The 12,338-nt window shown below is 34.1% G+C and overlaps 2 protein-coding genes across 2 annotated transcripts; both read left to right on the top strand.

Moving 5' to 3' along the window:
• The first annotated feature begins 2,616 nt into the window (after window positions 1–2,616).
• On the top strand, window positions 2,617–3,478 carry LOC148201832 (uncharacterized). Its single transcript, XM_088108748.1, has one exon. It carries the CDS (start codon window positions 2,709–2,711, stop codon window positions 3,243–3,245), a length of 537 nt encoding a protein of 178 aa, XP_087964874.1. The 5' UTR covers window positions 2,617–2,708; the 3' UTR covers window positions 3,246–3,478.
• A 1,231-nt stretch (window positions 3,479–4,709) lies between these two features.
• MCM4 (Minichromosome maintenance (MCM2/3/5) family protein) lies at window positions 4,710–10,121 on the top strand. Its single transcript, XM_088108271.1, has 18 exons — window positions 4,710–4,860; window positions 4,952–5,617; window positions 5,706–5,834; window positions 5,933–6,014; window positions 6,766–6,898; window positions 6,992–7,063; window positions 7,145–7,267; window positions 7,346–7,459; window positions 7,536–7,748; window positions 7,827–7,925; window positions 8,106–8,266; window positions 8,518–8,614; window positions 8,698–8,859; window positions 9,183–9,263; window positions 9,341–9,419; window positions 9,515–9,651; window positions 9,742–9,798; window positions 9,905–10,121. The coding sequence occupies exons 1-18, from the start codon at window positions 4,827–4,829 to the stop codon at window positions 9,977–9,979; spliced, it is 2,514 nt and encodes an 837-aa protein (XP_087964397.1). The 5' UTR covers window positions 4,710–4,826; the 3' UTR covers window positions 9,980–10,121.
• Window positions 10,122–12,338: the final 2,217 nt, after the last annotated feature.

Here is a 12,338-nt window from a genome sequence, read left to right as displayed (position 1 = left end):
TGAGTTGCATTTGTTGAAAATGTGAAATTTGTGTAACCATGGTGTGCTTATTATTATTTGACTTGGATGAGTTTGTTGGTTGTACTTGATTTTGTTAGAGAGGTTTGGAGTAAGAATTCTGTAATATCGTTAATATGGATAGTAAGTAGGTACACATGTACTGTTTTAGGTTACTGTGAGGGGAAGTGAGGTATTGAAATTGGGCATAGGTGGTCTTGAGTGCAATTGGGCAGTTTGACTAGCTTGGATGAGTCAATTAGAACTGGTTAGGGTCATAAAACTGAGTAAAGTCATTTTCAAAATGGTAGAATTGAAATTGGGTTCTTGGGTTAATGAAATCAGAGTTTTAAGCTAAGAGTTGGATATTGATCACTTTAGAATCATGTTAATAATGTTTATGATCAAATAGACAAGTTTAATTAGGCTTATACTACGATCTAGGATCATTAGAAGTTAAGGAAGAGGTCTATAACGAGTTCTGGGGTGTTGAGTACTTGAAATTTTCAGACTTTCGTTCTGCAGATTATGTAGAGTTGCATAGCGCACCCAGTGCGCTATGCGAATTTTAGGTGAAAGGCTCTCCCGTCAGGAAAATTCGCTTAACGCACCAAGGGTGGTGCGCTGTGTGAATTTTTGCTGTCTTGCCGTGCACCCTGATGCGCTTAACCTCTAGTTCTCATTTTCACTACCAACAGACCAATTGAGCCTTTAACCTCTAGTTCTCATTTTCACTACCTCACTTCCTCCAAAATGACTTAAAACATGCATAATTCACTTAACCTTCTATCTAGTTATCCTTATGACAGATTACCCTCATCCATTATGATCAAAACGGCTTTGCACCACATTCAGTTCAGTTCAAAATCATCATTTTCACAAGTTCAAAATCAAGCAATCAATTTACATAGAACACAATATTACTCAAATACCTAAATTCAGTTCAATCACTATTATATCACAAACTTCATCACACATACATGCCAAACTACCAATCAAAAGCAGAAATATAGTTTCCCTTACCTTGAATAATTCTGGACAGCTCTACCAAAACCCCGACAGCTTGCTTACAACGCAAGGAATTGCTAGGAACACCTACAAATCACCGATTGACAATAGAAAATAACTCTTAAAACCTAAATTGAGCTAGAAATTGAAGAAGAAAGCACCCAAACACATGCAAACAACAATTGTTGCATGATCAAGGTTAGAAACGTATGGAGAAAGGGGAAAAATGACTTACCGACTCAAATCAATAAATTGATCGGTCTAGATTGTTGTCCTTGATGCCAGGATCGTCTAGTCACTTCCTGATCGTCAAACCGACAACTCAAATGAGAGAAGATATAGAGTGAAGATAGAGAAATGATAAGGAATAATGTTTTAGAGAGATGAAGTGTTCTTAAAGTATTCTTAAAGTAACGAGACGCGTTTATAAAATTCTATTATAAGATTATTTTAAAGTAAAATAACCGGTCTCATTATTTTAATACACTTATCTACTCTAATACTCTATTTTATAGTTTCTTATAATTAATATTTTGTTAATGTGTTAATATAATAAAAAATATTTTAACATTTTATAAAAATTTATGCATGTACATATTATATAAAACGTGCTTGCCAACTCTTCTTGTATCACCGACAAAATCCCTTGCCGCCACTTTTTCCAACGAAAATGTTATTTTGTTAATCTAAATCTTAATTAAATATTAAAATTATAAAATATAAGATATAAGACTTAAATTTAATTCAATGCGAACAATATAAAGATATTAGGACCAAACTTTCACTCTATAACCAGAGTATTTAATCTTAAATAATCTATTGAAACCTATCATATATATACAGTGTAATTAAATTTATCATAAAATATCAATACTTTATATAATGATCTTAAAAGTTATATTTATAGAATAAAGTTACTTATATCAGTAAGGAAAATGATACTTGAACAACCATTTTTGACAACATTTAGACACGCGCACACGTGTCAAAATCTGAGTGGTCCATTTTCATTTAATTTTTCCAACTGGACCACTCAGATTTTAACACGTGTGCGCGTGTCTAAATGTTGTCAAAAATGGTTGTTCAAGTGTCATTTTCCTATCAGTAATATACAATTGTTGAATTCAGTAAAACCGACACCTTTCAGTAAACTCGCCTAATAAAAGGAATATTAACGAAGTACTGTTTTATTTATAAAATTTGATTTTGGAAAGCTTCTTATTTTTTATGAAAAAATCATTTTTTTATATTAACTATAACTTAATCTCATTTAATATTTCACTTCATTTAGTTATATTCATAATGACCATTTTTTTTTATATCAAATCGTATTATTATAATTTAAATTTTGTATTTAGAAATTCCAAGAGTATTTCAACCAGTTGAATTAATAATTCGTCGTACCACAAAATATCAGTACTTTATTTATTTTTGAGAAAAAAAAAGAGTGGGTAAGAAGACGTAACTAGCAAGCACCTACACGTACGGAATTCCACGTGTCGAATTGGTATTGGCTTAAGCACGTAATAAAAGCTGTTGTAACGTTGTCCCTTAACGACACGTATCCGTGCATTGCAAGCAACGTATTTTATAAATACTTTATTTATTATGATATTTACTCACACCACACACCAACGCAACTAAGAAGAGAGAAAAAAACAGAAGGAGAAAAGAAGAAGAAGAAAGAATCAATTAGGGTAACCATGGAAAACCAATCCTCAGAGATGCACTTTCTTCTCCTCGAAGAGGTTCAGTTTTTGAAGGTCAACGACGATTCTCTCTTGCAGTGGGAGCTCGTCGATGTCGTCGACGCAGAAGAGGAATTCGACGAGTTCGATTCTTCCGATTCTTCCGATTCCTGTCCCAACCGTGCTCCAATTGAAGAAATTCGCCTTCTTCTTCGTGAGAGTTTACACGATCACGATGTTGATGGCGAGTCGCAAGTAGAAGAATCGGGTTTAGATGTTCGGCACTACGATCATCAGCAACGTTACTTTCCCCATCGTGATGTTGATGATGAGGAGGATGAGGATGACGACGACGATGATGGCTATGGTTTGGATGATGAGCTTGTTCCGTGGACGGTGAGCAACAAGTTCGGGAGACAGAGGATGAGGAAATTGGGGAAAAGGGCATTTTCGAAAATGCACAGCTCCAAAAAATCTCCTTATCTGTTTGTGAGGCCTGGGTGTGTCCGTGGCAAGCACGGTTTGGGCCTTAAGCACGTTACTGACTCCTAATTAGGGTTATGGATTATTGATTTGGGGGCTCTCCTGAATATGTTAGGCTGCTTAATTTAACTTTTAGAATCCCTGATTATCATTTGTATTTTAATATCAGGTGGATATATCTCTAGGACATGTAATGATTGATGTCTCTCTCTTTTGTGCATACCTCGCACTGATTCTCAATGTATTTACCAATGGAAAATGCAAAAAATTCTTATGCTTTTGCATATGTTTTGTTGATTTTATGTTTGGAGTTGGAGTTTTGTTTTGATTTTGAATCGGTTGATTTTGTGCTGAAAAGTCTGTTTCTATAGAGGAAGGGCAAAATTTGAAAGGGAACATTAGTCAATTCAATTCTTTCGTAATTTTTGTTGAATCAGACGAGTCAGAAATGGCTTTCATTCAAACCTGTTTGATTCGTTCAAGCTTTTGGAAGTTGAGATTGAGCCATTCGTGGAAGTTTCTTCTCATTCTTTCAATGCAATCTGTGACTGGTACGTCTCTGTTATCAAGCGACACTTAACTTTTTCGTCGAGAGAAAAATATATGAAATTCTTGTTTTCAATTTTGTTTCTTTTTTCTTTTAACGGAATACTTTTATTTTTTATTTTAGTGTAGCAACTTATTTTATAATCGAAGGATTGATTAAGATGTACCGACACTTAAAGAACATTAAAATATTTAAATTTTAAAAGTTAATATGTAAATACTGTTTCCAGATGCGATAAATTAAAATAAAGGATTTGTGTTTTAAACATAATTTTAAATTTAAATAAGAAATTGGTTTTAAATATAATTTTATTTCATATTTTTAATTCATGTTTATAAAATCATTTTTGAGAGAAATTTATGTTTCCAACTTAATATTTAAATAAATCCATGTTTTTTAAATATAGCATTTATAATTTTTTTTTGTTTTTAATTCATGCTGACAGAACTAATTTTTATTTTAACTTTTTAAGACAAATTTGTGTTTCTCGTGAAAAATAATAGAGTAATTGAAAACAACACTGTTTGTTAACATTGGAACTAATAAATATAAGTGAAAATTAAAAAAAAAAAAGAAGAAGGAAAAACGAGATTCACGTATAGACATTGATTGTGTATTCTCCTCCAACTATGACGACCCTTTAGGAAGTGAAGAGACCCAAGACCAAAGAAGAAAATATAAAAAAGAACCTCTATTAAAATACAATAATATTTTTAATTTGTAAAACATAAACCCTAAAGAAGAACACACAATAAACAAAAGTCATTAAAATAAAATTTCAGAACCAATTAAAATAACAATTTAAATATATATATATATATATATATATATATATATTTATTTATTTATATAAAAATTACTCTCTAAAACTTCAACCATTCAAATAAACATTACCTTAAGCTGGGATGTAATTGTAAGGGGTGCAGAAAGCAATAGCCAACACGAAACCCCCAGGCCCGGATTCAAGCCCACAGGTTTTGGCGGGAATCTACAAATCATTCCCCGCCATATCTTCCCGTTATTGACCCCTACTCACCAGTTACCGCCCTTTCTGTATCACTCACTCTTGCTTCTGTATCTGATTTTCTCCGACAACCAAATCTATGGCTTCAGATTCTTCTCCGAATTTCAACAACGGTTCGTGCCGCTCCTCTCTCTGTCTCTTCTTTCGGTTTTCATTTTCCAAATTTTCTGATTTGTTAATTTATTCAAACCTCCTTTCTGATAGGTCCTTCTTCCCCCGACGACTCCCTTTCCAGCCCCATCGGCAACACCTTCTCTTCTCCGGGAAGTAGGCGCCGCCGCCGCCGCTCCTCCACTCCTTCCGCATTCGCCACTCCGTCGGAGCGTCGATCTCGATTCGCCTCCTCCGAAGCCACCCCAACCGCGCCGCGCTCCCGCCATGGCATCGGCGGAGGTGGGCGCGGTCCCGTCACACCTACATCCACAACAGATGACGCGGCGGCCTCGTCTGACGGCGGCGATGGCTACGACATGGACGACGCCAGGCCCACCTTTGTGTGGGGCACTAACATAAGCGTGGAAGACGTGAACGATGCGATTCACAGGTTTTTGAGGGACTTTAGGGAAGCGTCTTCGTCGCAGGGTGAGGATGACGGGTTGAACTTGCACACCGAAGGGAAGTATGAGAAATTGATCAGACAGGTTATTGAAGTTGAAGGAGATTCTCTTGACGTTAATGCGCGTGACGTGTTTGATCATGACCCTGATTTGTACACCAAGATGGTTAGATACCCTCTTGAGGTGCTTGCTATCTTTGACTTGGTTTTGATGAATATGGTTAGCCGATTGAAGCCGATGTTTGAGAAGCACATTCAAACTCGGATTTTCAATCTCAAACACTCAACCTCAATGAGAAATTTGAACCCATCTGGTGAACTTTCATTTCATAATTCGAAATTATCTATCTTATTGTTGGCAGCTGGGTTGATATAACTATACCGTGACATATTTTTTTGTAGATATTGAGAGGATGGTGTCATTGAAAGGAATGATTATAAGGTGTAGTTCAATTATACCTGAAATTAGGGAAGCCATATTTAGGTGTCTTGTGTGTGGATTTTGCTGTGACCCAATTCCTGTGGAGAGAGGTAATTTTAATGGGATGTTTATGCTTATTCCTCTAGTGATTAACCACTTACTGTCACTTTACCTTAGTAATGTTTTGCTGACTATTGCGATTTTGTAGGACGAATAACGGAGCCCACTAGATGTCTGAGGGAAGAATGTCAATCCAGGAACTCCATGACACTTGTTCACAACCGATGCAGGTAATGCAAATCTTTCCTTATGTATTAGGAGAAGCTTGTAACCTAACAATTTGAAATGGAGAATCTTTTCTTTATAAAGAAAAGCTCGTTGAAATGTTTTATGGTTTTTATGGAGCAAAATTCTGAACGAAGACATCTTTTATTTCTTTTCTACCTCGTTGATTCGGTTCCTTTATTTGCTTTTTGTACAATTTGGGATAACTAATGCTTTTCTGGCAAAGTAAAAGATACCTGAACAACTTGCTGCAAAACTTAAGCTTCTGAATCGGTTGTTATTCACCTATAAATTTACCTACTTCTAAACACCTTTTAAAACTAGCAGACTAATTAATAATCCGTATTGTGCCTTGGTTATAATTCTGGTTTTATTTTGTAAAGATGATAAAATATTTCTATGTTAGTAACATAATCAGCCCACTTTAAATTTAAATAAAATTTAGCTTTCTGTGTAGTCTACTGTCTTTCAAGTCTCGGCCTATAATCGGGTAATTTGTGACATAGGTTAACTGTGTTGAATTAAAGGTTAAGAACCATACTTTCTTTTCAAGAGGTTTGCGGTGCATTAAAAGATAATTTAATTGAAGTGGAATGGGTACTGGGTAGAATTTGGTTTCGGGAATAGAGGGGTACTGTCGCAGTCAGACCCTGTTTTACAAATGTTTATTTTTTATTATAATTATGAGCTTAGATTTCAGTTCTGGTAAGTAACCATAAAACTGCAGTTCACATGTATTTTTTCTTCTACAACCAGGTTTACTGACAAGCAAATTGTGAGGCTCCAGGAGACACCTGACCAGATACCTGAAGGAGGAACACCTCACACAGTTAGCTTGCTGCTACATGATAAGCTGGTGGATACTGGAAAGCCAGGTGACAGAGTTGAGGTGAGACCTTAGTGATGTACTAATGTACTTGTGATATCTATATGTGCATAAGATTGTCTAATCATGCCATCAAATGTTTTGTTTTTTTATCAGGTGACTGGTATCTATAGGGCTATGAGTGTTAGGGTTGGGCCAACTCAGAGGACTGTTAAGTCATTGTTCAAGGTATGCGCTAAATATTCTTAGCACTTTTCACTGATTATGCTGTGTAACTGACGTTTTTATTTTGTCCTCTTGATGTTGTAGACATATATTGATTGTCTTCACATAAAGAAGACCGATAAGTCTAGGATGCAGGTAGAGGACGCTATGGATATTGATAGTGGCCCTGGCAGAAATGAAGAGGAAGTTGTCTTTGAAGAAGATAAAGTATGGCTTGTATATATTTACTGTGAAATCCAGTGCTTGCTTTATAACTTGCTAATTGTATGCTTGTCTGAGTTGCAGGTGGCTCGATTGAAGGAGATCTCGAAACGGCCAGATATATATGAAATACTGACAAAGTCATTGGCACCAAACATCTGGGAGCTAGATGATGTGAAGAAAGGTCTTCTTTGTCAGGTTAGGCATCTTTTAGTTATGCATTCTTTGATTTCTTACCAATTTTCTGAGGGTGCTAATATATAGTTGGCTGCAGCTTTTTGGTGGAAATGCATTGAAATTGGCTTCTGGTGCCAGCTTCCGTGGTGATATAAATATTCTCCTAGTTGGTGATCCTGGGACTAGCAAGTCCCAGCTACTCCAATACATACACAAACTATCTCCACGTGGCATTTACACCAGCGGAAGGGGAAGCTCTGCAGTTGGATTGACAGCATATGTAGCCAAGGACCCTGAAACAGGAGAAACTGTATGGACCATGAATGGGATATTTTACTGCCTTTTATACGTTCAACACTGGAACCTAATTTTTCTGCTTATGGTTCAGGTTCTTGAGAGTGGTGCCCTTGTTTTGAGTGACCGAGGTATCTGTTGTATTGATGAATTTGACAAAATGTCTGAAAATGCAAGGAGCATGTTACATGAGGTTGATTACATTTTTCATCTCCCTATTTTAGCCTATTTCTGCAGTCATATACATATTTTTTCCTTCAAAATTTGTCTTCAAAATTTGTCTTAGTTGAAAATTATGCTGCAAATTTTACTGAGGCCAGGTTTCTCAGCCGTACTGTTTAGTGACTAATGCACTTGTCTCTGTTTTATCCAGGTGATGGAACAACAAACCGTTTCAATAGCAAAGGCAGGTATAATTGCTTCCCTCAATGCTAGGACTTCGGTGTTGGCTTGTGCAAATCCAAGTGGTTCAAGATATAATCCTCGCTTGTCTGTCATTGACAACATACACCTTCCGCCCACACTTCTGTCCAGGTAGGCTTTGCCCATAAGCTGTGATAACTAGATTATTAGATTATGGGTCTGGCAACACATTTATGCTAGCTCCCATCTAGGCTTACTAAATATATTATCTATGTTGTACAGTGGGAGCCTCTAATATTTTTTATTCATTTGTTTATTAAAAGAAATACTAAACATGCTATATTAAATGAATTATTTCTCTTCAACAAACTATGGTGTGAGAAGTAGGGGTTAAAATAAAGTGTCACTGAACTATAATGCAGGTTTGATTTAATCTACTTGATCCTTGACAAGGCTGATGAGCAAACTGATAGGCGCCTTGCTAAACATATTGTGTCCCTACACTTCGACAATCCCGAGGTAAACTTGCAATTATTTTATTCAAGGTTAAGATTCAAATTTAAGCGTTATGGCCTACATTGTTCCGTGTCCGTGTTATGCAGAATATGGAGCAGGATGTGTTGGATCTTTCTACATTAACAGATTATGTTAGCTATGCCCGGAAGTACATACACCCTCAACTTTCTGATGAAGCTGCTGAAGAATTGACTAGAGGTTACGTGGAAATAAGGAAAAGAGGAAATTTTCCTGGGAGTAGCAAAAAGGTAATGCTTTTCACTTCAGAAATCATTTCACTCTCTTTAGTATTTGCTTCTTGCACGGAGCTAAGTTTTGTTCGTTAAAATTTTACTCAATGGCTCTAACCAATCAATTAGCCAACAAGAACACCAATTTTGATGTAACTACTAGAGTAAATTTCTCAGCGAAGAATGACGTGCATGATCGGGCACCGATATTGTGTATTTTGGTATTGATATCTGTAATGTGAATGAAGGAATTTGCCATGTTGGAATTGTGAAGGTTTCTGTTTTTATTTTATAATGTATCTTTGACATGTTTGCTCAACCTTACCAATCTATTTAAACAGGTGATAACAGCAACGCCGAGGCAGATTGAGAGTGTGATTCGTCTAAGTGAAGCATTGGCTCGTATTCGCTTTTCGGAATGGGTTAGTAACACTCAATCTTCGCATGATGTACATATATGGAATTGTACCACAATTATTCAATAACCTGATACGAACAGGTCGAAAAGAATGATGTAACGGAGGCTTTCAGGCTTTTGGAAGTTGCAATGCAGCAGTCTGCAACGGACCACTCTACTGGTAGGTTTCCGGTCAAGCCTAGTTCTTAAATTTCACCTGGAAAAAAATTAATTGAAAATGTGTTTAATTTTCATGCCGTATTTTCCCCTTTGCAGGAACCATTGATATGGATCTTATTACTACTGGAGTGTCGGCAAGTGAGAGGATAAGACGAGAAAGTTTGCTGCAAGCAACACGCAACTTAATCATGGAGAAGATGCAGATTGGGGGACCTTCTATGCGGTTATTAGAGGTATGGTTAATTGTTATATATGAAACATGCACTATATAGATTATTTAGTTTCCTATGACTTTAATTAATACAATTAAAATGATCACGTAGTTATTGGAAGAATTGAAGAAACAGGAGACTGGTGTTAGCGAAGTTCATCTCAATGATGTAAGTCTGTAATTTCCCCTTTATAAAAGGAAACCTTTAACCTTATTTTACGAATGTCCCATTTCAAAGGATAAGCTAACTACTTGGCTAATATTTGTTAATGCAGCTAAGAAATGCAATAGCTACCCTGGCTACCGAAGGATTTGTTAGCATGCACGGTGACAGCCTAAAAAGATCTTAACCGGAGGCAGGCTCTAGCCGTGTATGCTGCTATTTCTCCTTTAGTTTTAGATTGTCCAAAAGCCTTATTAACAGTATGTATCTTGTGCTCATGTTTAGTACATATATTTTTTATATTGTTTTATACAGTGCATTTATAGGCCTCTTTAGAGTCATTTTGTTTTCTTTTTACTTTTCCTTTACCCTAGTAAACGATACTAATCAGACATCTCATGTCATAATTAAACGTCGACATCTTTAACAAAATCAATTTGTTAACATGGATTTTCTTTAGTAGAAGAGTTTAGTTTCAGATATAAAGTAGCAGGAGTTTACTGTGTTGTATTTTTTTTAATTAGGCAATTTTGGCTCCAGTTATAATTGTATGACTTAGTTCATTGTTATATCCCTTTACATTCTGATAATATGGTAATTCAATAGTTATTTTTTTAAGTTGGATAATGCATTTTTGTTACTGTTAGTATGTTTTAATTTATTTAATAATTTAATAAGTGATTTAGTTTTGAGAAACTAGTAATTTTGGTACTAGTAATAAGAGTTGAATATTGATGTCAAATTATAGGTTAAAAAATGAACGATAATTGGACATTAAAAATTGTGAGGTTTAAAGTATATAGACATAAAAGAAACAAGTCAAATGGTAAGAACAATAAATATTCATTTATTGATCTAATGGGATTTAAAGAACAATTAAGTTTAATAAAGAAAGCTTTATAGTAAACGGATATTTTAAGTTGTAAATATTTTTATTATACATTTGAATATGGATTAAATATGTTTTTGGTCTCTTAATTTTTAGTGAAAATTGAAATTAGTTCATCTTTAAAACTTTGGTCTAATTTAGTTTTCAAATTTTAGAAATGTGTGAATGTAGTCCTTTTTTGTTAGGTTTATTTGATGTTTCAAGTGTGTTTCATGATAATATTTGAGTTGTTTATACAATTTGATACATTTTTGTTTTAATGTTAAATGAGAAATGAGTTTGAAACATCAAATAAAGTGAGGAACTAATTTCAATTTTCAATAAAAATTAAGGAATAAAAATACATTTAGACTTTTTAATATATATTGTTAGGTGTAAGATATTGCTGACTTAGTATGCATATACACTAAAAAGGCCATTTTGTAAAAGTTGAAAATTTGTTCCTTTTATTTGAATAATGAATATGGTGAAATTCAATTGAAAGTTTTAGGGAATTAAAAAAGGAAGCTAGAAAATATCATACCAAATTAAGGCTAATTTTTTTCCCATTAAATTTGTTTTAATGATTTATAAATCATATGGTCTGTCTTTTTTAAAAAATATAATGTAAGTGTATAATTTTCTAATAATTATTATAAAAGAAATATTGCATACATAACAGTTTGTATATTATAACAGAATAATTGTATACTATATATGCTCATACTGCAGATGAAACAAATCAATGTATGCAATGTCCAATTATTGCAAACTGTCACTGTTTCATAATTACGCATGGTTGACGTGGGTAGTTTCTTTGTCCGTGACACCCACTGAAAAATCTTGTCATGTCCTCAATTATCTACATTATTGCGCCCTTTTCTGTTATCGAAAAAAAACATTTCGTTTTAAAAAATACAAATCCCGATGCCTTTAGTAGGGAAATATTTTTGTTTACTTCCCAGGTTACTTAGAAAGGCACCATCTATAATCTCCAACCTTGCTTAACCATCTAACTATTTACAAAGATAATTGCCAAAGTGGTATTTAGAATAATAGTCCATTAATAACCATGTAATATTTGAAGTATTTATTCTTCATAATCAATTGTTCATATTTACCACTAGAAATTCAACTTTTAGGTAATATGCTATCATAAGGAAAAAGAAATATATATTATGATGACTAATGGATACTTATAGAGTAAGAAAAAGTAAAATCACTTTTTACATGTATTACAGTTCAAAATTAATTAGTTATTAAATTTATTGTTCTAATAGTTGTTGGACGGTTATCAAATCAATTAATACTTAGCTTATTATTTGAAATTTATATAATTTTTTAAAATTAAATTAAATTTAAAATCTAATTTTAAAATAAAGCGAGATTCAAGAATTTGTACAAATGTTACTGACAAAAAAAATTAAATATACCATCAACATTGGTATAAATTATCCAATTTAAAATTATGTACTTAACAAAAAGGAAAAACTTTCTCTTTGATTAATAAAAATTGAAGTAGATAGTTTTTACACATTCCTAATTTTAAACGATCGCCAGCGCAGCACCCTTGCCCACAGGAGTTAATGCACGTCACATTTTATTTTAAAAGTTTAAAGAGAGTTTTAGGTACGGAATAAATTATACTATAGAAGATAAGTTTAAAACACTAAAAAAT

Source organism: Vigna umbellata, chromosome 3, assembly GCF_029865625.1.
Source record: "Vigna umbellata cultivar VRB3 chromosome 3, Vumbellata_1.0, whole genome shotgun sequence".
NCBI classification, from domain to species: domain Eukaryota; kingdom Viridiplantae; phylum Streptophyta; class Magnoliopsida; order Fabales; family Fabaceae; genus Vigna; species Vigna umbellata.
This window is presented reverse-complemented; position numbering and strand designations above follow the sequence as displayed.